Source organism: Pipistrellus hanaki, assembly GCF_964339955.1.
Source record: "Pipistrellus hanaki genome assembly, chromosome: 14".
Lineage (NCBI taxonomy): Eukaryota > Metazoa > Chordata > Mammalia > Chiroptera > Vespertilionidae > Pipistrellus > Pipistrellus hanaki.
This window is the reverse complement of record NC_140516.1, coordinates 4190358-4215847: the sequence shown is the minus strand read 5'-3', so window position 1 is coordinate 4215847 and position 25490 is coordinate 4190358. Positions and strand designations below refer to the sequence as shown.

The following is a 25490-nucleotide window of genomic DNA, read 5'->3' as shown; positions in this document are numbered from 1 at the left end:
GATGGTCAATTTGCATATCACTATTTTATTAGATAGCATAATCTGAAGAACTCCCTGCATGTAAATGAAATACATTGACTCATTAATGGAAGTAGCATTGACATTGGTCAGTGTTTCTTGGTAAGGCTTGCTTCCTTAACTTGTTCAGAGGAAGCTTAAGGACAGATACTGTATTTCACTTCCTTTATAGTGATTTTAGCTTCCGAGGTTGTTTTGCGTACACTGACACATGCCGATATGTGATTGTTCATAATTTTCTCAGTGTTTTACAGTTCACCAAGGACTTTAACTTTAAGTTCCTTTCTAAACTTTAAGGAAAAGCAGTAGAATGGTGGTTTTATTCTGACCTTTAACTCTACAGTTCCTTCTCTGTTACAGAATATCTCAGATCTGCCCTAATTGGTTTGGCTCAGTGGATAGAGTGCCAGCCTGCGGACTGAAGGGTCCTGAGTTCAGTTCTGGTCAAGGGCATGTACCTTGGTTGCAGGCTCGATCCCTAGTAGGGGGTGTGCAGAAGACAGTTGATGGATGTTTCTTTCTCCCTTCCTCTCTGTAAAAATCAATAAAATATATTTAAATATATATATTTTAAATCTATTTTTAAATCAATCTATCTATCTATCTATCTATCTATCTATCTATCTATCATCTATCTATCTGTCTGTCTCCTGGAGGTTATGTAGGAAAGCAGATCACTTCAGGTTTCTTTAAAAACCAAACTCAGATCTCTAAAGATGTAAGCTGTCAAGCGAAAGATCAAAATGATGTTCTCTTTCAAACCACACTCTTGACTTAGAAACAAAATCATTTATTTTGAATGCTAATATCATTTTGCTATTTGTGATGATACATCAAAAATGTGTTAAGTCCTGCCGAAACCGGTTTGGCTCAGTGGATAGAGCGTCGGCTTGGGGACTGAAGGGTCCCGGGTTCGATTCCGGTCAAGGGCATGTACCTTGGTTGCGGGCACATCTCCAGTAGGGGGTGTGCAAGAGGCAGCTGATCGATGACTCTGTCGTCGATGTTTCTAACTCGCTATCTCTCTCCCTTCCTCTCTGTACAAAATCAATAAAATATATTTTTTTTAAAAAAATGTGTTAAGTCCTTACCCAGGCCTATTATTCGATAGTAACACTGCCAAGATCAGAACTCTGGCTTTTGGATTTAGGTACCCAAGTGGTGTTTGATCCCTCTGCTCTGTCTTTTCATTCTTGTATGTACAGATCTTTGCCATCCCATGCTCGCCTATTGGTTTAGAAGTGCGTTCAATTGCAATAGAATTTATGTTTCTTAACCATATTTCAAATATTTTGCCGGTTTAGCTTCTCACCCTGCATCTATTGTCTGCCCTCCTTTCTATCCTTATTGGCTAAGATTCGTTTTCTCGTTTTCTCCAGCTTTCTGTGCCCTCTGCTTGTCCTGTCTAAATGTAACAGTGGTGCTTTGGCATATGGACATTCAGGGTGGGGAGAATAGGAAAGAGAAGAGAATTTCTCTTTAAAAATACTTAAAAGAGTAATCATGCCAGAATTGTTCTGTTTATCATTCAAATATCATAGATTTATCTTTATCATTCAAATAGATTTATATTATCATGCATCACGCCCTAATATCGTCATAAGATGGCCACCACAAGATAGCCATCACAAGATAGCTATTACAAGATGGTACAACAGCCAAAGCCGGTTTGGCTCAGTGGTAGAGCATTGGTCTGCGGACTGAGGGGTCCCAGGTTCGTTTCCAGTCAGGGGCATGTACGTTGGTTGCGGGCACATCCCCAGTAGGGGGTGTGCAGGAGGCGGCTGGTCGATGTTTCTCTCTCATCGATGTTTCTAGCTCTCTATCTCTTTCCCTTCCTCTCTGTAAAAAATCAATAAAATATATATATTAAAAAAAAACACACAAAAAAAGATGGCACAACAGAGGCAGGGCCCAGTGGAGAAGGCAGGTCATGGCAGGGGAGGGCAGTTGGGAGCAATCAGGCCAGCAGGGGAGGGCAGTTGGGGGCAATTACTCTGGCAGGGGAGCAATCATGCATCAATCAGGTTGGCAGGGGAGTGGTTAGGGAATAATCAGGCTGGCAGGCAGAGGAGTGGTTAGGAGCCAGCAGTCCCAGATTGTGAGAGGGATGTCTGACTGCTGGACATCCCCTGAGGGGTCGCAGATTAGAGAGGGTGTAGGCCAGGCTGAGGGACACTCCCCCCTCCCCAGACACAAATTTCATGCACTGGGCCTTTAGTTTTCATAATGATTTGTTGTAGCTGGTATGACATAAAGTTTTGAAATTTTTGCACTTAGAGAACATATTTAAATGAACAAACAATTTCTAAATGGGGTGCATCTATTTTTCTTCTTCTCTAAATAGCCTGTTAGCTTCCCACGTCTATCACAATGCTCTATTATCTTTGTTCATATTCTCTTTGATAGCAAATAAAAACTCAGCTACCATGCAAAAAAAAAAAAAAAAAAGTGTGACTAATATATTCAACCAAATGGTCCAATCAGATAAAGTCATTTCTAGTCTTTTGAATCTCCTTCAGTGGTCAGTTAAAATCTTACTTAATACGAGTAAAAATTTCCCTTTCTCATGTTTTGTGCTCCCTTTTTCCTAATATAGACAAATTAGTATTGATTGTTGTATAATTATAAACATGATGTTCCATGTTTTTGATGCTGTAACGGCTTCCCAAAATGGATATATGATTTTAATTGGCCTTGAAAAGCTAACTGTTTTATTGGGGAAAGAAAATATATGAAAAGAATTTAAAAAGGTAGTTTTGTGATACTGCTGCCATAACTCACAGTAGGTGGCGGTTATCTTTAACACTGTTGAAACACTTATTATTAAGGAGTTTTCTTTCAGTTTGTTTAAAGATGTATAACGAGAAGTTTCTTGCTTATATTCTGAAACAGTTGTCACATGTCTCATTTTATGCTTCTATGTAGGATATAGTAATTCTGTGGAACATTTTAGATAATTCAAAGGATTTTATTTTATTTTGATCAATTCATGGCATTTAGAGGCTTAAGAAAGAAATAGCCCTAGCTGGTTTGGCTCAGTGGATGGAGCGTCAGCCTGTGGACTGAAGGGTCCCAGGTTCGATTCTGGTCAAGGGCACGTGCCTGGGTTGCAGGCTTGATTCCCAGTGGTGGGTGTGTGGGAGGCAGCCAATCAATGATTTTCTCTCATCGTTGATGTTTCTATCTCTCTTTCCCTCTCTCTTCCTCTCTGAAATATATATATATATATATATATTTAAAAAGAGTGAGAAATACAATGGCTTAAAGGTGTAGATCCTGCCAATTACCAGACCAGGGTTTGAATCTTGGATCTGTCATTTGATCACTTAGTGATCTTGGGGAAGTCACTTAGCCTCTATGAACCCAGTGTGATTCCTGTGAAATGGCATGTGCAAAGCTTACATTTACTTGGGGAATTTTTACTACTAGAATCAAAATATTGTAGGTCTCTATCTTAGTTGTTGAGGAAGAAAATACATTCTGGAATCTGATGATTCCATCGAAACGCATCAAAAATGTTCATGGTCATTCACGGATAGACCTTTCCTCGTGCCCAGACATTTGGCCCCAAATGGAAACAGTGAAGTAGAGTGATAAAATTCTTTTTGAGAACTACAACGTGTGATGAAAGGAAAAACCACAGAAAACATGGGCATCTGATAAAACTGTTATCGTGTGCTCTTAAAAGTCCTGATTTCTGAAACAGAGTAAAAAGACTTGGCTTTTTAAAAGCTGAAAGAGCATGAAACCGTAACAAAGAAAAGGGCCACGCGGTGCCTCCTAAATATTTCAGACCCATTCCAAGTACACAAATTACTACGCAAAGTGATGTAATTCCTATTAACTTCCGATGGTATGCTCACCTGATACAAGGAATGATAGATGCTATGCTTGTTCTGTGAGGTGTATTGTAAAATTATGTTGCTGGAGCCATTTTTTCTTCATTGTCAGCACAAATCCTTGTTTATTAAAGATTTAGCTTGAAGGAAATTTTAATTAATTACAGGTGCAGTAAATCCTGCCTGGGAAGCTGCCATGCTGTGCTTGCTGTGAATGGCCTTCATGTGCCGGTGCTCCCCTCCGCTCTCGGCGCCTGACAGTGTGATTTATGGCTCTTGTTTCCTACCAGTCCACTGTTTGCCCTCTAGGAGCGATTGGTCTCCTGAGCCTCCGTAATAACAGCAGCTCTCGCACAGACATCTTTTAATGACAGCAGCACTGCGTTCAGTAAGTCAGGCTAATTGCAGACGTACCCTATTAATTGCAAAAACTAGGAGTGAGGTTACATATTTTACAAGCTTTTAATTTGAAACCGCCCGAGATAATTTGTCTTAAGTATTTGGATAGAGCCATCCGTAATATTCAACAATTCACCATTATTGAAACTCCAGTCTTAGCAGTTACAGAATTCTGTGATTGAATCAGGTGAAAGCAGATGGCCTTGGATGCTTTTTTACCAGTAGCCATTGTGTGTGGAGGTTATCTTTTCAGTGGGGGCATTTAAAAATTTTACTAATTTTTTTAAAAGCGCCTTCTTAATCCTTACTCATTATACAGTTATAGCTAACATTACAGAATTTAAAAGATAAACTTTAATCTTTAAACATAAAAAGGATACTAAATATGGTACCAGGGGTACATATTTGAGAGGTTGGAATCTCATTTGTGTAACTTGGTGAAGTGCTGTCCAGAGCGTCGGGATCGCAGGGTCCACGTTTGCAGGGCTGGGCCATGACCCAGTGGAAATGATATCAGTGACTTAACTTCTGGGATATTTCAGGCCCTAAGCAGTTGTGGTTGTCTTCATCTCCTTTCTCTCTGTGTGCGCACACAGCATTGTGCCTGGAGTGAAATGCGCCTGGAACAGTCCAGGTCTTCGTTTGCTCATGTTGAAACCATCACTGCTTCCAGAAGTCCTGGAGGCGGGCTGTGGTGCTCGAGGGGGAGCGCTGTGTCTTTGGACAGCTGCTGGTGGCGGTGCCCGCAGAGTAGTGGTGTAGTCGATGAAGGAGTGTGAGCCCGGAGGTGTTTACTGCTGCATTCATCGTAAGTAGGAAGTCAGGAAATGGTTGAGTCAGGGTAGCCTTTAATGTAGTATTGTGCAGGCACTGAAAATTGTGAATAGGAAGATGGCAAAATACCAGTCATAATGTTATTGCTCTCACCTGCCAAACCTTTAATAGGCACAGGTGTTATAGTTATTCTCTAAAGCAGTGTTATTGGCTCGGAAATATTAAGTTTATTGTGACAGATGAGAAGACAATTTCCTCCTCTTCATTCTTTTTTAAATTCTTTATTGTTTAAAGTATTACATATAGTATTACATATGTCTCCTTTTCCCCCCCATTGACCTTTCCCTGCCCACTTCCACTCCTGGGCACATGCCTTCACCCCCCTAGTGCCTGTGATCATTGGGTGCCTGTGATCATTGGTTATGCTTATATGCATGTGTACAAGTCCTTTGGTTTATCTCTTATTGCACCCCCCCCCCTTCCCTCTGAAGTTGGACGGTCTGTTTGATGCTCCTATGTCTCTGGATCTATTTTTGTTCATCAGTTTATGGTGTTCATCATATTCCACAAATGAGTGAGATCATGTGATATTTATCTTCCTCTGACTGGCTTATTTCACTTAGCATAATGCCCTCCAGTTCCATCCATGCTGTTGCCAATGGATACAGCAGTATAGTATTTCATTGTGTAGGTGTATCAGAGTTTTTTAATCCACTCATCTGCTGATGGGTACTTAGGCTGTTTCCAAATCTTAGCTATTGTTGTTTTACTTTGATCATAGGGGTACATATATCCTTCCTGATTCGTGTTTCTGATTTCTTAGGCTATATTCCTAGAAGTGGGATTACTGGGTCATAAGGCAGCTCCATTTTTAGTTTTTTGAGGAAACTCCATTCTGTTCTCCACAGCGGCTGAACCAGGCTGCGTTCCCACCAGCAGTGCACGAGGGCTCCCTTTTCTCCCCATCCTTGCCAGCACTTGTCATAGTCATTCTCACAGGTGTGAGATGGTATCTCATTGTCGTTTTTATTTGCATCTCTCAGATGATTAGTGACTTTGAGCATCTTTTCATGTGTGTTGGCCTTCTGTATATCCACTTTCGAAAGTGTCTGTCTAAGTCCTTTGCCCATTTTTTGATTGGATTGCTTATCTTTCTTTTGTTAAGATGTATGAGTTTCCTATACATTTTGTAGATTAGGCCCTGATCAGATATAACATTGGCAAATATGTTCTCCCATGAAGTGGGCTTTCTTGTTGTTTTATTGGTGGTTTCTTTTGCTGTGCAGAGGCTTTTTATTTGGATGTAGTCCCATTTGTTTATTTTGGGATGTAGTCCCATTTGTTTATCCTTAGTTCCCATTGTCTTAGATGCTGTATTGATAAATGTCTGCTATTTTGCTGCTTATCGATTCTTCTAAGATTTTTATGGTTTCCTGTCTTATGTTTAAGTACTTTATCCATTTTGAATTTATTTCTGTGTATGGTGTAAGTTGGTAGTCTAGTTTCATTTTTTTGCACGTATCCAATTTTCCCAACACCATTTATTTTAAAAAAATATGTTTTATTGATTTTTTACAGAGAGGAAGGGAGAGGGATAGAGAGTCAGAAACATCGGTGAGAGAGAAACATTGATCAGCTGCCTCCTGCACACTCCCTACTGGGGATGTGCCTGCAACCAAGGTACATGCCCTTGACTGGAATCGAACCTGGGACCCTTGAGTCCTCAGGCCGACGCTCTATCCACTGAGCCAGACCAATTAGGGCCCAATAGCATTTATTGAAGAGACTGTCTTTACTCCATTGTATATTCTTGCCTCCTTTGTCAAATAATAATTGAGCATAATGTCTTAGATTGATTTCTGGGTTCTCTGTTCTATTTCATTGGTCTATATGTCTGTTCTTGTGCCAGTGCCAGGCAGTTTTGAGAACAGTGGCTTTGTAATACAGCTTGACATCTGGTATTGTGATCTCTCCAACTTTGTTCTTCTTTCTTGGTATTGCTGCAGCTATTCGGGGTCTTTTTTTTTATTTTTTTATTCCATATGATTTTTTGGAGGTCTGTGAATATGCCATTGGTATTTTAATTGGGATTGCATTAAATCTAGATTGCTTTGGGTAGTATGGGCATTTTAATGATGTTGTTTCTACCAATCCATGAACATGGGATATTCTTCCATTTGCTTGTCTGCCTCTATTTCTTTTTTCAATGTCCTATAGTTTTCTGAGTACTAGTCTTTTACCTCCTTAGTTAAGCTTATTCCTAGGTATCTTTATTTTTTTTGGTGCAATGATAAGTGGGACTTTTTGTTTGTTTGTTTCTCTTTCTGTGAGTTCATTATTGGTGTATAAAAAAGCCATATATTTCTGGGTGTTAATTTTGTGTCATGCTACATTGCCAAATTAATTTATTAAATCTAGTAGTTTTTTTATGGAGTGTTTAGGATTTTCTATGTACAATATCATATCATCTGTGAATAATGACAGTTTTAGTTCTTTTCCAATTTGGATGTCTTTTATTTCTTCTTCTTGTCTGATCACTGTGGCTAGCACTTCCATTACTATGTTGAACAGGAGTGGTGAGAGTGAGCATCCCTGTTTTGTTCCTGTTCTTAGGGGGAATGGTTTTAGGTTTTGCCCATTAATTATGATGTTGGTGGTAGATTTGTCTTATAAGGATCTCTATATCTATATCTATATCTATATATCTATATATCTATATCTAATATCTATATCTAATATCTATATCTATATCTATATCTATATCTATATCTATATTTATATCTATATCTAATCTGCCTAAAAGATTGATTGTAGTTGTGATGCACACTGGCCACCAGTGGGCAGATGCTCACCACACAGCATGGAAACAGACTGATGAATCTCAGAGGGAAGGGGGCAAAGGGGAGGGTGGAAGGAGATTAAACAAAGATCTTATATGCATACTGGAGGCCTGGTGCATGGATTTGTGTACCAGTGGGGTCCTTGGCCTGGCTGTGAGGATGGGGCCAAAACTGGCAGTCCAACATCCACAGAGGAGTCCTTGAATGCGAGAGGGCACAGGTCAGGCTGAGGGACCCCGCTGGTGCACGATTCCGTGCACTGGCCCTCTAGTTTTATTATATTGAGGTATAATTCATCTATTCCCACTTTGAGAGGGTTTTTTTTTTTTTTAATCAGGAAAGGGTTTTGGATTTTCTCAAATGCTTTTTCTCCATCAATTGATAGATTATGTGATTTTTCTCTCTCAGTTTGTTTATGTGATGTATCACGTTTATTGATTTGCAGATATTGTACCAGCCTTGCATCCCTGGAATAAATCCCACTTGGTCATGGTGTATGATCTTTCTAATGTAATGCTGGATTGATATGCTAGAATTTTGTTGAGGATTTTTAGCATCTGTGTTCATCAGAGATACTGGCCTGTAATTCTCTTTCTTTGTATTGTCGTTATCTGGTTTTGGGATTAGGGTAATGCTGGCTTCATTGAAAAAGCTTTGAAGTGTGCCTTCCTCTTGAATTTTTTGGAATAGTCTGAGGAGGATAGGTTTTAGTTCTTTGAATGCTTGATAAAATTCCCCTGTGAAGCCGTCTGGCCCTTTGCTGGAAGGTTTTTTTGTTTGTTTGTTTGTTTGTTTGTTTGTTTGTTTTCCTCTTTATTTTTATTTCATAAATTTTTTGCACTTGTTATATCCTTTTATACTCTAATTAAAAATATTCTAAGCCTAGTTTATTAATATAATATCAATTTTTAAGATGTTAAAGTTGTAAAAATTTATATGATTGTGTTTACATGAATTATTGAATTAGGTTTCCTGATATTTGTCTATTCTTATGTTGCTAAATTTTATTTATAAAGTAATGAATCTCTAATGTGTATGTCAGTTTTGAAAATAGAATTTTGCTAGCTTTATATTATTATTTTTTAAATAAATCTTTATTGTTCATATTATTACAAATGTTCCTCATTTTTTCCCCTGCCCTTGCTCCCCTCCACCAGATTCCCACCCCACCCTCTGCCCTTTCCCCACCCCACATTGTCCTCATCCATAGGTGCACAGTTTATGTTCAGTCTCTTCCCGCTCCCCCCACGCCCCTTTTCCCCGAGAATCGTCAGTTCACTCCCCTTCCATACCTCTGATTCTATTATATTCACCAGTTAATATTGTTCATCAGATTTTTTAATTCCCTTGGTTTTTAGATTCACTTGTTGATAGTTACATATTTGTTGTTCATAATTTTTATCTTGATCTTCTTTTTCTTCCTAAAGAACTCCCTTCAGCAATTCATATAATTCTGGTTTGGCAATGATGAACTCCTTTAGCTTTTTTTTTATTTTATTAGTGAAGCTCTTTATCTGTCCTTCGATTCTGAGTGATAGCTTTGCTGGGTAGAGTATTTTTGACTATAGGTTCTTGCTATTCATCACCTTGAATATTTCTTGCCATTCCTGTCTGGCCTGCATGGTTTCTGTTGAGAAATCAGCTGACAATCGTATGGGTGCTCCTTTATAGGTAACTACCTGCTTTTCTCTTGCTGCTTTTAATATTCTGTCTTTGTCTTTTGCTCTTGGAATTTTAATTATGATGTGTCTTGGTGTGGTCCTCTTTGGATTCCTTTTGTTTGGGGTTCTGTGCGCTTCCTGGACTTGTCTAATTCTTTTACCAGGTGGGTGAAATTTTCTGTCACTATTTCTTCCAATATGTTTTTGGTATCTTGCTCGCTGTCATCTTCTGGGACCCCCATAATTCTGATGTTGGTTTGCTTGAAGTTGTCCCAGAGGTTTCTTACACTATCTTCAACTTTCTGGATTTTCTTGTCTTCTTGCTTCTGCGGAGGAGTGTCCTCTGGCTCTTTGTGTTCCAAATCTTTGACTTGATTCTTACAACCTTCCATCCTGTTTTTAGGACTCTGTATAATATTTTTTATTTCAGACAATGTATTCTTTATTTCTAGTTGATCCCTTTTCCTATCCTCATAGGTCTCATTTATTTTATCAGCCTTTTCTAGGAAATTCTTGAAAAACCTTAAAACCGTGGTTTTGAACTCTATATCCTCCATTTTTTTCGTTTGTGATCTGTTTCCTTGTTTTGGATTTTCGCTGCTTCCCTGAGTTGGTAGGGTGGCTTTTGTGTGCTAAGGTGTCCTATATGGTTCAGTGGGTCAGCCTCCCGATTACCTGAAGTGGACACTCTTGGTGCATCCCTTTGTGGACTGTGTGTACAACCTTGTTGTAATTAGGTCTTGATTGTTGTTGGTATCACTGGGAGGAACTGACCTCCAGGCCAATTGGCTGTGAGGATCAGCTGTGTCTATGCTAGGAGACAGCCTTATTCGACTAGACTTGGGAAATTGCAAAAGCCTCTGTGCTCAGCTTGGATGGGGCAGAGTTTCAGGGTGGAGCCTACAGCCTTGGCTTCCTGTCAGCCCCGCCCTATGAGGTTCCTGAGTCTGTGTTCCTCAGTGTCCTTCGATACTTGTTGCAAGCACCTCTGAGAGAAAGGTGCCCTCAAGTTTCGCCCGCTACCAGACAGTCTAATCTCTCCTCTAATGAGCCTGGAACTGGGGTTGGAAGTGGGGTTCAGAGCAGTCCAGAGCTTTTGTCTCCTTCCTGCTATGGCAATCCAGTGGCACAGTCAACAGTTCATCCTCTGCGCGCAACGTGCATGCCTCCTGGACTGCCTTTCGCTGCTCCCCTGAGTTTCCGCCTTACAGCCCAGATTCCCTTTGTATGAGCCTGGGTCTCCAGGGTCTGGTCTAGATCTGGGGTTCAGTGCTGTCGGTCTGGGGTTCATCACAGTCCAGAGCTTTTATCTTCTTCCCGCTAGGGAACATCAGCCAGGCACTCAGCTGCCCCTCCTCTCCAGCTCTGTCATCTCTCCGCGCGCACAGTGTCTCTGTACCTTAGGCTTTTACAGCTCCTCTGATTTTCCTTCTGGTTTTCTCTTTCCTTCTAGTTGTAGAATTTCCAGTCAGTCAACTTTCCTGTAGTTCTGGTTAATGTCCATTTTGTATTTTAGTTGTATTTTTTTGAAATTGTTGTGCAAGGCTGAAGTTAGGTGTTTACCTATGCCGCCATCTTGGTTTCTCGCTAGCTTTATATTAAATGTATAGATTTGGAATTTATTATATCTTTTGTATTTTGGGACAGTTTAACAGGATGGATTCCTACTTCACTCATAAAACCATTGGGTGTTGTATACTGATTGGTTTGTTTCATTTTTCTCAAGCCCATTTTAGTGGCTTATTTTGTCAACAGTCGTCTCCTGTCAGATGTGATCTTTTGGCATTAGATTGCACACACTATTGACTAGCATCTGGTGTCCTCTAGCAACTAGTGTCCTCTAGCATCTGGTGTTCTCTAGCATCTGTGTTCTCTAGCATCTGGTGTCCTCTAGCATCTGGTGTTCTTTGCATCTGCGGTGACACTGCTTTGCCAATTCTCATGCTGTGTATCGCGTCTGTGTGTTCTTGGGTTGACTTTTTAGAGGTTTGTCTGTTTTGTTTTGTCTTTTCAAAGAATTGTTTAATTTTTTGCTTTATCATTTCTGTCAGGCTTTTTCTTTAAGATTCACTAGTTTTTGTGTTAGCCATCCTCTCGTTTTCCTGTTTCAGCAGATTGCATGACTGCAGGGTTTGGGCCCAGCCTTTCTGAGGTGTGAAGAGGCTGTTCCTCCTGTGGTCTGAGCACTGCTGAGAGCCCCAATACACTCAGATCCCTTGTATCTTAATTTTAAATTTTTGTTTTGTTGAATGTTTTTTCTCTTCACACCCTGAGAGGCAGTGGTCAGGTCCTCTGAAGGCTGTGGCTATGCCACTTTGTCAGTGTAGCACTCAGGGCTTTGCTTTCCTGTCTTGTGTTTTTTTGGTAGGTAAAGTTTCATGGCTCTTCTTTCTTGATGTTGTTTCCTTTAAAATATAAAATATCCTTTTTTTTTTTCTGTTCAGTTCTTTTTATCTGATATTTATATTTCTTATAATGCCCTATTTTTTGTTAGCATTTCCTTGGTATCTATATATATAAAAGCCTAAGCGACCATCGCAACCGAATAGACGACCAAACAGGCTGAGTGGGCGACCAGACCGGCAGGGGGGTTAGTGAGGGGCGATGGAATGACCAAACAGCGGGTGCATGGGGTGACCAGGCCTGCCGGGGGGTGGGGGCAGTTGGGGGCGACCAGGCTGTCAGGGAGGTGGCAGTAAGGGGTGATCAGGTTGGCAGGGAGGGGCAAGTTGGGTGTGACCAGGCTGGCAGGGGGGCAGTAAGGGGCGACCAGGCAGGCAGGCAGGTGAGCAATTAGGAGCCAGTGGTCCCGGATTATGCGAGGGATGTCCCGGATTGGAGAGGGTACAGGCTGGGCTGAGGGACCCCCCAACCCCCTCCCCCATGCATAAATTTTATGCACTGGACCTCTAGTTCTTTGATAATTCCCATATGTTTTTCGTACTTACCCAGTGATAAGTCTAGCTGCTTGTTACCCGCTGTCATATGGAGACCCTTGGCATGTTTTGTCTTGTTTCCCCTACAATGGTTTGCTAGTTCTATAATCTTATTTCTTTTTTTTCATAGTCGTGCCAGAGTAGCAAATATGAGTCAGAAAGTGGGCATAAATGGTTTATAAATGTATTTCAATGTATTTTTCTCTTGTGGTTAAGAAATTAAACTGTATCAATCACCTAAGCCCCATTCTACCTTTGGACAGGGTAGGATTTTTAGTACTCTTTTATTTTCCCTTATTCTCTCTCTAGGTTTTTTTAAACTAAACTGGAATTATAGTAACACTTAATATATCCCTTTTATATTTTAAATTTTCAACAGTTTTTATTAGTATTTAACAGTGTTTTAATATTTACTTAAGTATTGTTTTAATAATTTATTTTAAGAACTGGAATGTATATTACATGTAATTTTCCCTTAAAATTCTTTTTCTTTTATGGTAAAGTTAGAGGCAGTGTTGCATAACATTAGTTAATAAGCTTTAGAATTGGCTGCCTTCTTATATTCAAATCCTGACTCCACCACTTCTCAGCTGTGTGACCTGATATGTTATTTACTGATTCTGAGCTCATTTCCTTATCTGTGAAGTGGGGTTAGGAATGGGGCCTCTGTCTCTCAGAGACGCTTTGAGCACGCCGTCTGTGATGAGCTTTCTGGCCCACCGTCTATGGGCTCGCTGTGCTCTCTGGGAGACTGCAGCCCTGCGCTGGCCCACTGCTGCCCACTGTACCAGCCCGCCTCCTGCTGCTTATGCTCTGCCCCTGCCTGTCTGAGGTGGCATCTCTCAAGCATGACTGCTTCTTCGGATCAGTGCAGAGTTCCCGGGTCACTGCTTTCCCCTAGAATTATGGAAAGATTTTCCAGTTGTTTTCTGAAGAAACTTTTAAAATATATTTGTATTGATTTCAGAGATGAAGGGAGTGGGTGAGAGAGATAAAAACATCAATGATGAGAGAGAATCATTGATCAGCTGCCTCCTCCACACTGGGGTTTGAGCCCTCAACCCAGGCATGTGCCCCGACCTGGAATCGAAACGTGATCTCCTGGTTCATAGTTCAGTGCTCAACCACTGACCCATACTGACCAGCTGTTTTCTGAAAATTTTAATGTTTCCTAAAATATATTCAACACAGTTAGTCCTTCCTCAGAAGGAAATCGTTTTTTGTTCTAACTAAAAACTATAGTAGTTTCTCTTATTTTTCTTTATTTTTGGAGTTCAGACATCTAATAGGTATTTGCCTAGGTCTGTGGCATTTTTCAGTGTTTCCTTCCACCTGACACTCTTGGATGTTTTGCTCTCTAGACCCAAGTCTCTCCTCAGGTTTTTTTCTACCTTAAAAAAAAAAAAAATGATTACTTTTATATTCTTTCGACTCTATTCTCCTGGAATTCATGCTATAGTTGTTAGAACTCCTGGATTTGTTTATCTTGTCTTGTTGGCTTTTCTCTCATTTTCTAGCTTTTTTATTAAAATAAATCACTTTCTATCTACCTTGTTGTTTTAAGTTTAACAAGGATTGACACAAAAGTTTTGGAAAAATAACAATTGAGTATTTTTATGTTATAATTTATTTAGTCTTCTTTTGAGCCCTTTCCCCCAATAATGACTATGTTAGTACTTGCTACTTACAGATGAATGAAACCTGCAGTAACCTGCCATTGCTGCTAATGTATAACTACAATTGTCTGCATTGTGTTTGTATACATATTCATAAAGTTCTTTAGATTGCACAGTGATTGGAAGATTGTCATTTTAAGAGTCCTGCTTATTTAATTTAACTTTTTATTTAAAACTTGCTTTTCCATTTAATTATCATTTTAGGAGAAACTAATTCGAGATATTGCTCATTGTCACGGAATTTTGATCACTTCTTACTCCTACATCCGACTGAGGCAAGATGATCTTAGTAGGCATGACTGGCACTATGTGATCTTGGATGAGGGACACAAAATTCGAAATCCAAATGCTGCCATCACCCTTGCTTGCAAACAGGTATGATCTCTTGGAACAAGGGGGATTTCTAGGTGGTAATAATATTTACTAGAGAATAAACTCCCTGATTTTAGTAACTCATTTACTAAATCTTTCCTTGTGTCTTTGCATAAGGAATTTGAAATTCCTTATGCTTTAATTTAGCTTTAATACAGACAACTCTTCATTCTTGCTCTTAGTCTTGTTTTTTTTTTTAAATTCTAATTGCTCATACAACTTAATATCTTTATATAGATCAGATGTTAGAATGTATCCAAATCTAACTCAAATCCATAGTATTCAGCTAGAACAATAAGAAATAATTCTTCTCTTATGTAATTGAAGAATTAAAATTTTATAAAATCTCTCCTGTGTTCTGGAAAGACCAAAATGATACTAAATGTGTTAAATAACAAAATAGAGTGGGAGTGTTTTGGGGTAAGGTCGGTGATCATCTGTTAAGAGCTGAATTTAATAAGAAAATATTTTCTTCCCCAAAATAGTTCCGCACTCCTCATCGCATCATCTTGTCTGGCTCACCAATGCAGAATAACCTCCGTGAGCTGTGGTCGCTCTTTGACTTTGTCTTCCCAGGGAAGCTGGGCACGTTACCTGTGTTTATGGAGCAGTTCTCAGTCCCCATCACCATGGGGGGATACTCAAATGCCTCCCCAGTACAGGTAACACTGCTAATATTTCTATATTTCAATATTATACTTCGTAGTGAATCTATTTAGAAATGAGGGAAATGGCCAAGCCTATAAATTAGTATCTAATAAAAATCACAAAATTATATTTGCTTAATAGCTCATATTTTTCCAGATGATTTTTTAAAAATCACATAAAATATTTGAGAGCATGCCGAAACCAGTTTGGCTCAATGGACAGAACGTTGGCCTGCGGACTGAAAGGTCACGGGTTCGATTCCAGTCAAGGGCATATACCTTGGTTGCAGGCACATCCCCCGTAGAGGGTGTGCAAGAGGCAACTGATCGATGATTCTCTCTCATCGATGTTTCTAACTCTCTATCCCTCTCTCTTCCTCTCTGTAAAAAAATCAATAAAATATATTTTTAAAAAAAATTTTGAGAGCAGTCAAATTATGAAACAAGAGTGAATCAGTTCCGGACAGCATATAATTTAGTGCACATTGGGTAGTACATCTTATAAAGTATAAAGTCTTGGGAGGGAAAACCAGAGAAAACTGATCAGGGAAGACTTAATGAGACAGGTATTCTTATCCTGATTTCGGGAAAACAGGCCCGAGAACAAGGCAACAGCCACCTTAGGTGGCCATGGGCAGTGTAGAGACAAACTTGACTGGACTGGAGGTGTTTGTGGGGAAGCACCAGGAAAGCACCAGGAAAGCTCTGGAAAGGGGAGCCTTGAAAGGGAGGCAGAGGCGCTCAGGCAAGGAAGAGCCACTGAGGCTGTCTGAGCGGAGACGGGAGAGGGCTGTTCTCCCAGGTTCTCAGGCTGCAGGTGGGTTCTCAGCCTGCAGATCAGGTTCTCAGCCTGTAGGTCAGGTACTCAGCCTGCAGGTCAGGTTCTCAGGCTGCAGGTGGGTTCTCAGGCTGCAGGTGGGTTCTCAGCCTGCAGGTCAGGTTCTCAGGCTGCAGGTGGGTTCTCAGGCTGCAGGTGGGTTCTCAGCCTGCATCAGGTTCTCAGGCTGCAGATGGGTTCTCAGGCTGCAGGTCAGGTTCTCAGGCTGCAGGTGGGTTCTCAGGTTGCAGGTCAGGTTCTCAGCCTGCAGGTCAGGTACTCAGGCTGCAGGTGGGTTCTCAGGCTGCAGGTCAGGTACTTAGGCTGCATTGAGGACCCTGCAGGACTCCTGGGGATGAGGATGATGAGGACTTAGACCTGGACTTGGACCTGGACCTGGGTGGTGGTGCTGAGAAAGAAGGTGGAGAGCAGGGCCCGTGGAGGCAATTTTTTAGGCAGAACAAATGAGCTGTGGAGGCTGCCAAGATAAAGGAAATGGGATAGGTGGTGGTGAGCTTGCTGCGGAGCCCTGAGGTTTTAGGCCTTGGCGCCTGGGAGAATGGGGTTGTCACAGGCATGGACAGCTGACCTGAGAGCAGGCTCCATTCTGGGTGAGAGGCAGGGCTTCTGCACAGCCCTCAAGGGGAGGCCTGCACCTCAGGTCAAGGCTGAGCCTTGACAAAAAGCCTTTCACCAAAAGAGACATTCACATGTTTGAGATACTTGATTAAAAATAGAATTTTAGACCTTTACTATCAGAGGATTGTCAACAATAATTTCAATACCTTTTACATCTTGAGAATGAATGATTTTTAATTAACTATTGTAAGGGCTCTCTTCCTCCACTGAATCCCTGTTGTTCTTTATTTATAGGTGTTTTTTTAAATTTAAAAATAATATCTTTAAAAAAGCATGTCTTCATTCATTTTAGAGAGAGAGGAAGGGAGATAGGGAGAGAGATAGGACCATCAATGATGAGAGGGAATCATTGATCGGCTGCCTCCTGCTCGCCCCCCTACTGGGGATTGAGCCTGCAATCCAGGCATGTGCCATGACCTAAAATCGAACCGTGACTTCCTGGTTCATGGGTAGGTGTTCACCATTGAGCAAGATCCCCTGACGGGCAGTGACATCATCTGACAGGCTTTTTAGGCCAGAAATAATTTCAAGTTCGACAGAACTTAGAAAGAACTACATGCTCTTCACCAGATTCACTAGCTGTTCGTGTTTAGCTAACGTTTTGCCATATTTGCTCGATCTTCTCTTTCCTCCCTCCTCACCACCTTTATCTGCACACAGATTTGTTTGGTTCTGAATCATCTGAGAGCAAGTTGCAGGTGGTACTCTTTCCTCTAAATCCTTCAGTGCGTATTTTTTAAGAACAAGGACATTTTCTTAACAGAACCACAGCATAAACATGAGAATCAGGAGGAAATATAATGTTGATAGAATTTTGTTATGTAACGTGTATGTCATTTACATTTTGTCAATTCTTATATTATCTGTGTCTCTTTAGTCTCCTTTAATTTTGGACAGTTCCTCTAACTTCATATGCCTTTTGATTACCTTGGCATTTTTGAAGACCATAAGCTTGTTTTTTTTATAGAATGTGACTCATTTTGGGTTTGCCTTTCATTCTTTGTGATTGGATTCAGGTTTTGAATTTTTTGGCAAAAATATCACAGAAGAGAAACACACATACATGCACATACATGTATACATACTTGAGGTGTTCATAGGATCTTTTAAATGTTTTCATTTTTACCATGTTAAGTTTGTAACATGAATTTTTCTGTATTATGATCAACCGCTCATTTTGCAGCTAACTTCCTTAAAATTAAGCTTTAGTTAGAATTTTTCTCTTTCCATTAAATAATGATTCAGTAGGTTGTTAAGCCTATGTAGATTTTTTAAATATCAATAATTTATTGAATTCTTTGTTTGCCTTTAAATGAAATGCAGAGTGGTTTCTGTGCTGTGGGCCTTTGTTTTTCTACGTAGTTAATACCATCTCATGTGGCTGCTCCATTACAGAGCCATATGCTCCGTGGCAGACCTGAGCGACCTTTCATTTCTGGGATCATAGGGCTTGTCTGGAACTCACTTTCTGAAGTCTCCAAAGGGCAGTAATCTCTGCTGATTATCTGGCTGCCTCCACTGCTGCAGCTTCCCTCCGGTTGCCTTTTGATCTTCAGCTTGCAGAGTAGCCATCCTCTTGTAGCTTTTGGAGAATATGAGATTGCAAATAGAGATTTGTTTGCAAGCAGTTTTTTCCCTAGAGGTTGTTTGGGAACCAAATAAATCTCTATTTTGGGGTTTAACTATACAGTAATAATTAAGGCAAAGTATAGAAAATGACCAGCTGTTCTTTTGCTTTTACTTTGGTTAATAAGGTGTGTTTTTTACTGATATTATGAAAGCTTCCACGTCCTGGAACATATTGGACTTACACTAATTTTTCCAAACCATTTCCAACTACGTAATTTTGTATAATCATTGGTCATTCTTTTGAAAATTCTTTTTTTAAGCATTGGAATCAATTGAGAGTTAGGAACAAATGCATTCCTTAAACATACAGTAATTGTGTCTCCTTTTGTCTTATTAAAGGTTAAAACTGCTTATAAGTGTGCATGTGTCTTACGAGATACCATAAACCCATACCTTCTGCGGAGAATGAAGTCAGATGTCAAGATGAGTCTTTCTTTACCGGATAAAAATGAACAGGTCTGTAAATCCAGGAGTTATCAAAGTATTCCTAAAGCATGGTGTACCTCTCTGTACTTGTTTCAGATGCAGAATTGGTGAGGGTGATAGGAGTGGTTGAGGGGCTGTGGGCAGGCTGATCTACATCTGTATATACAGGTGTGTGATAGGGTCACTGGGCTTGGGGAAGACTTGAGAGGAAATTCACAGGAAGATCCCCTGATGGGCAGTGACATCTTCTGACGGGCTTTTGAGGGATCATCCTTTTAAATTTCACCCTAGTGTCCTATTATCTCAATAGATGACCACACCTTCTGTTCAGCATCTAAAAATAAAGGCCTTGTAGATTTTGAGAATTGAAACTCTAAAGGATCTGGGAGATTGGTCATCAAGGCTACTTTCATCAAGGCCGTCTCTTCGCTTCCCAGCACAACTTCTCTCCAGATTTAGTTGTGGTCTTAGCACTCCCCACAGGCTCCCACCCCTGCCGGCCACTCAGGCCACAGCCCTCTGCCTGCCTCCGATTCCCCATCAACCAGTGGCTGTGGTGATTCATTCTCTTCTCTGCTTCACATCCTCAGAAATCAGTGGGGTCGTCCAATGGCCTGCCCATCGGCACTCCCCAGTACTCTTTGAGAAGACTGGGGAGTGTTGCTGGATACCTCCGATATCCCTCTCCTCACCAAGAATACCGATTTAATGTATTTGCAACACTATTTTTACTGTGGAATCCTAGAATGCCTCCTGTATTCCATGCAGGAGCCAAGGCAAATTGCTTCCAATTTTTAAAAAATGCCCCACTTTTCCTCCCATTTGCACCTGAGGCCCCTCTGCCTGAAGGTTTCCCCACCCCTCCGCAAGTGCGCACACAGAGGTTCCACTTGGGGGCCTCACCAGGCTCCACTGGAGCCTCTCCTAGGCTGGACTCCGAGGGCGGGATTTTGTCTCTCCCATCATCGGGTTCTACATGACACCTAAAACAGATTTGCAGACTCTAGGCACCTGATGAATAATTTGTGCAATTAATTTGCGATTGAGATGAGAGTCTTTTCTGTTGCCATTTTTAAAGGAATGAAATATGAATTTAAGAAATGAAGAATTATAAACACTCAGGTTCTGTTTTTGAAGGATTACTCAAGTGGTATTTGCAAACATTGAAGAGGAAAGAAAATGGAGGATGGGGAGGAGTCAGCCAGTCCCTGCAGAGTCCTTGGGAGCAGAGGTGTGGGCCTGGCCTGAGGCAAGGGGGCATTATGGGAGGTGAGCCGCCCAGCATGTGGTGGCTAGGATGGAGCAAGCTCTGAGCACCTGGTCCTGAGCTCTCCTGTGAGCAGGAAGCCAGTCGTCAGGGAGTCTCAGGACAGTGGGGTGGGGACCAGGAGGTGGACAGGTGACAGAAATAGGGGTTGATGAGAGGCGGGAACTGTACTCATTCTTCAGTTCTGAGATATGGCTTCATTTTGTTTTTTTAAACAAGAGATACATTGTTAAAATCGCATACATTGTGCTGTTGGATTAGGAAATTTCATTGATATTTTAATTATTTTATTCTGTTAAAATGTTTTTTGAAATTATAGTGTTTTTTATTTATTTTTTTAATTTTCTCCCCCATAGGTCTTATTTTGCCGTCTTACAGATGAGCAGCATAAAGTCTACCAAAATTTCATTGATTCCAAAGAAGTTTACAGAATTCTCAATGGAGAGATGCAGGTCAGTAAAGTGAGAGAAGCTAGAGACAGGAAGGGAAGCGGATACCAGCTTGGATACAGCTTGGAAGCGGATACAGATTGGATACCAGCACCAGTCAGGGGTTCACTGTCTCTCGCTCTCTCTTTTTTAATTTTTATTTATTTAATCCTTACCTGAGGATATTTTTTCCATTGTTTTTTCAGAGAGAGTAGAAGGAAAGGGGAGAGAGAGAGGAGGAGGGAGGGAGGGAGGGAGGGAGAGAGAGAAGGAGAGAAACATTGATGTGACAGAGACACATAACTGGCCCCTGCACACATACTGACCCAGGCGTGGGGAGCAAACCTGCAACCCAGGGATATGCCCTTTACCAGGAATTGAACCCATGGCCCCTTAGTGCATGGCTCACGCTAACCACTGAGCCATGACTGCCAGGGCATCACTGCTATACTCTTTTATTTTTAATATAATAAATCTTTATTGTTCAGATTATTACAGGTGTTCCTCTTTTTTCATCCCCTTAGCTCCCCTCCACCTGATTCCCCACCCCACCCCATACCTTAACCCCTGCCACTGTCTTCATCCATAGGTGTAAGATTTTTGTCTAAACTCTTCCTACACCCCTCAGACCTCCTTCCCTCTGAGAATTGTCAGTCCAATCCCTTTCTATGTCCCTGATTCTATTATATTCACCAGTCCATTCAGTTCTTCAGATTTTTTATTCACTTGATTTTTAGATTCACTTGTTGGTATTTGATGTCTTTTTGTTGTTCATAGTTTTTACCTTTACCTTTTTCTTCTTCTTCCTCTTCTTAAAGAATACCCCAGCATTTTCATGTAATCCTGGTTTGGTGGTGATGAACTCCTTTAGCTTTTTCTTGTCTGTGAAGCTCTTTATCTAACCTTCAATTCTGAATGATAGCTTTGCTGGGTAATTTTGGTTGTAGGTTCTTCACTTTAATATTTCTTGCCACTGTTCATCACTTTAAATATTCCTTGCCACTCCCTTCTGGCCCACATAGTTTCTGTTGAGAAATCAGCTGACAGTCGTATGGGTACTTCCTTGTAAGTAACTAACAGTTTTTCTCTTGCTGCTTTCAAGATTCACTGTCTTTTGCCCTTGGCATTTTAATTATGATGTGTCTTGGTGTGGTCCTCTTTGGATTCCTTTTGTTTGGGATTCTTTGTGCTTCCTGGACTTGTAAGTCTATTTCTTTCACCAGGTGGGGGAAGTTTTTGGTCATTATTTCTTCAAATATTAATAGGTTTTCAGTATTTTGCTCTATCTCTTCTTCTGACACCCCCATAATTCAGATATTGGTACGCTTGAAATTGTCCCAGAGGCTCCTTACACTATCTTCATATTTTTGGATTTTTTTGTCTTTTTGTTTTTCCTGTTGGATGTTTTTTTGCTTCTTTATATTTCAAATCTTTGACTTGGTTCTCGTGATCCTCTAGTCTGCTGTTGGATCTCTGTATATTATATTTTATTTCAGTCAGTGTATGCTTAATTTCTAGTTGGTCCTTTTCATATCCTCAAGGGTCTCACTAAATTTATTGGCCTTTTCTAGAAAATTCTTGAAAAACCTTATAACCATGGTTTTGAACTCTATATCCAATCATTTGCTTTCCTCCATTTAATTTGTGACCTGTTTCTTTTTCTCCATATTTTGGCTGCTTCCCTGTGTTGATATAGTGGCTTTATGTATTGATATAGTGGCTTTGTGTGCTAGGTGTCCTATAGGGCCCAGTGGCTCAGCCTCCCGAGTTATCTGAGATGGACACTTTTTTTTTTTTTTTTAATATATTTTATTGATTTTACACAGAGAGGAATTGAGAGGGACAGAGAGTTAGAAAAGTCTCTAACTCTTGCACACCTGCCACCGGGGATGTGCCTGCAACCAAGGTACATGCCCTTGATCGGAATTGAACCTGGGACCTTTCAGTCCGCAGGCCGACGCTCTATCCACTGAGCCAAACCGGTCCTGGCTGAGATGGACACTCTTGATACACCCCTTCGTGGACTGTGTGCACAGTCTTCTTGTAGTTAAGCCTTATTGTTGTTGGTATCACTGGTGGGAATTGACCTCCAGGCCAACTGGCTGTGAAGATCAGCTGTGTCTACGATGGGAGAACTTCTGTGCTGGAGACACCCTTATGAGGCAAGACTTGCTTCAGTGGGGCTTTGGTACTCACTGAGAATTCCTCTTGAGTGTATCCCTTATGGATTTGAGGAGTTTTAATCTTGATGGTCCTACTCTGACCCCTGGGTACACTGGCTCTTGGATCTCCAAGGAGGTGCTAATTTAGCCTCCGCCTGAGGCCACCCAGCAGAAGCTATGGAGATATCTGCAGATTCCTCTTCTTTGTTTGGGTTTTGGAGGTGCTCAGATGAGGCCCAGCTGTAAAATAATGCAAGCTGCTGTGGGGCCTTGGGCCTTCTTTTGGATGTTCTGGGTCTCTCTGACTTAGCTGCAGTTTATTAGGTAAGTTTAGATTTCAAAAGACCAGGCCATTCATATGCAAAAGCCTCTGTGCACAACTGAGGTGGGGCGGAGTCTCAGGAGCAAACAACAATGGCTTCCCATCAGCCCTTTCCTAAGAGGCCCTGGGTCTTAGTGTCTCACGGTAATCACTGCAAGCACCTCTGAGAGAAAGCCGCCTTCAAGTTCTGCCCACTGCGACAGTCCAGTTTCTCCACGTATGAGTCTGGCTCCCCAGTGTCTCACCTGGAACTGGAGTTCAGAGCAGTCGGGAGCTGTGTCTCCCTGCGGATTGAAAAAGACAGCCGTGTACTCAGTTGCCGGCCCTTTCTGCACGCACCTCCGTATCTCTGCACTTTACTTCCTCAGCTCCTCTGAGTCTCAGTGTGCTTTTCTCTTTCCTTCTAGTTGTATAATTTCCACTTACCCAGCCTTCCTGTGGTTCTGGATGATGTCCATTTTGTCTTTTAGTTGTAGTTTTGAAATGGTTGTGCGAGGCAGCAAGTTCAGGTGTTTACTGTGCTGCCATCTTGGTTTCTCCTGACGTTTTTTATTTGTTCATAAAAGATGAGTCAGTTTTATAGATCAAGTTTTTCTGATGCTGTGAGCTGCACACCTTTTCTTCTAGTGAGGGAAATAGATAATCAGTAATTGAATATGACCCCTACAGACATGTTTGGCCCAGTAGAATTTTTTTGTTTCTGGAGAACTTGCCCCATCAGGAAAAGAAGGTGAGTGAAGGTTGATTTCTTCTAGCTCCTCATATGCTGTGGTTAGGGAGGAAGCTAAGAAGCGAGTAAAGAATTCCTTCTCCGTATCGAACAGCCTCCTCCCCTCCTTCCTGAGCGACTGAGTTTACATCAAGTCCTCTAGAGTGCACATGTTCTTTTATGCCCTAGGTTTTCTCTGGACTGATAGCCCTGAGGAAAATCTGCAACCACCCTGATCTCTTTTCTGGAGGCCCCAAGACTCTCAGAGGCATTTCCGATAATGAACCAGAGGAAGATCAGTTTGGATACTGGAAACGTTCTGGGAAAATGATCGTTGTTGAGTCCTTGTTGAAGATATGGCACAAGCAGGGCCAGCGAGTACTTCTGTTTTCCCAGTCAAGGCAGGTGAGCAGACAAAGCTCATGCAGGAGACAAGTTGGTTCCTTACGGCTTATAATTAAAATACAGAATATAATCTATTCTAAAGTAATGATCCCCTCAGCAGCTCTACCTGCTGATACTGAGTTGGCAGCCTATTAATCTCTTTGGGAGCTTAGATATCCCTCCCTCTCTCTTTCTCCCTCTCTCTCCCTCTCTCTAAATTTGGTGCCCAGAAGTTGGCTTTTTAAAAAAGCTTAGTTATCATGTGATTCTGGGTCTGAGCGAGTTTGGGGCTGAACTCAAGTAAATGCTATTAACAAAACTTACAAAAATTAACAGGGAAATCCCAAAAATACTCATAGCAATTTATGTCCCTCAAAGCAAGAAACCCTTTTAATGTGACTGTTGGAAATGTGTGACTGTTTACACAGAAGTGTGCATTTAGTTTTTAAACTCTTATCCCCCATCCTCTCTCCCAAACAGATGTTGGACATACTTGAAGTCTTTCTTAGAGCCCAGAAGTATTCCTATCTCAAAATGGATGGTACCACGACCATAGCTTCAAGACAGCCACTGATCACAAGATACAACGAGGTGACTGGTGATGCAGTGATGCCGAAGCTGCTGCTGGGTGCAGGAGCAGGCATGCCACCGCCTGAGCGGCTGGGTCTGGGTTGGGCAGAAGGGGGAGGGGAATTTTTGTTTTTAAGTCTGTGCATTTCTGGATTATTGATGTGTGTGTATTTTTTCTTGAAAACCCAACTTTTACATGTCAACTAATATTGCTAGTAAGAGTGGGAGTTGTGAGATGGCATCTTTGACTGCCCAGGTCTCTAGTCCATAGCCCAGGCCTTATATCAGGACCATTTCCCGTGGGTGGAGTACGGGCGGCAGAGGTGAAGGGTCTCTCTGGTCCTCAGTGCGTGCACTCAGTGTTGTGTGTCTCACTCTAGGACACGTCCATATTTGTGTTTCTTCTGACCACTCGGGTGGGTGGCCTCGGAGTCAACCTGACGGGAGCCAACAGAGTCATCATCTACGACCCCGACTGGAACCCAAGCACAGACACGCAGGTCTGTTCGTTTTTAAAAAGGAGTGTGTTGTGACATACTTGGCTTTTGAACAACCCGGGTTTGAACTGCATGAGTCCACTTATCTGAGGCTTTTTAAAAATAAGTACAGTAAATATCCTTTGTCTTCTTTAAGATTTTTTTTTTCTCCAGCTTACTTTATTCTGAGATTTCAGTATATAGTACATACAACATACACGGTATGTGTTTACCGACTGGTTATGTTATGGTCAGCTTCAGCAGTGGGCTGTCAGTGGTTAAGCTTTGGAGTGAAGTTATCTCGGGTTTTTGTGCGGGCGGCAGTCAGTTATGGGCCCCACCTGGGTGTCTGCAGGGCCCTGCGCTCCGAGTTGCTGCTGGGCTTCTGCCTGAGGAGGACGCGCTTCTGTTGTTCAGCCTCCATTGCCAGGTCTGAGAAAGGGAATGCCACAGACTCGTTTTTCAGGCAGAGATGGCGGTCCCTCTGTCACCTGCC

At 41.4% G+C, this 25490-nt stretch overlaps 1 protein-coding gene across 3 annotated transcripts in view; it reads left to right on the top strand.

Annotated features, from left to right (window-relative positions):
* Positions 1-25490, top strand: part of ERCC6 (ERCC excision repair 6, chromatin remodeling factor) — an 82608-nt gene that overhangs the window by 42320 nt on the left and 14798 nt on the right. For all 3 annotated transcript variants that reach the window (XM_084904717.1, XM_084904719.1, XM_084904718.1), the window contains exons 9-15: positions 14351-14521; positions 15004-15180; positions 18590-18706; positions 20300-20395; positions 23754-23969; positions 24429-24539; positions 24899-25018. In XM_084904717.1, coding sequence (XP_084760843.1) covers positions 14351-14521; positions 15004-15180; positions 18590-18706; positions 20300-20395; positions 23754-23969; positions 24429-24539; positions 24899-25018 — 1008 coding nt within the window. The remainder of the gene's footprint in view (positions 1-14350; positions 14522-15003; positions 15181-18589; positions 18707-20299; positions 20396-23753; positions 23970-24428; positions 24540-24898; positions 25019-25490) is intronic.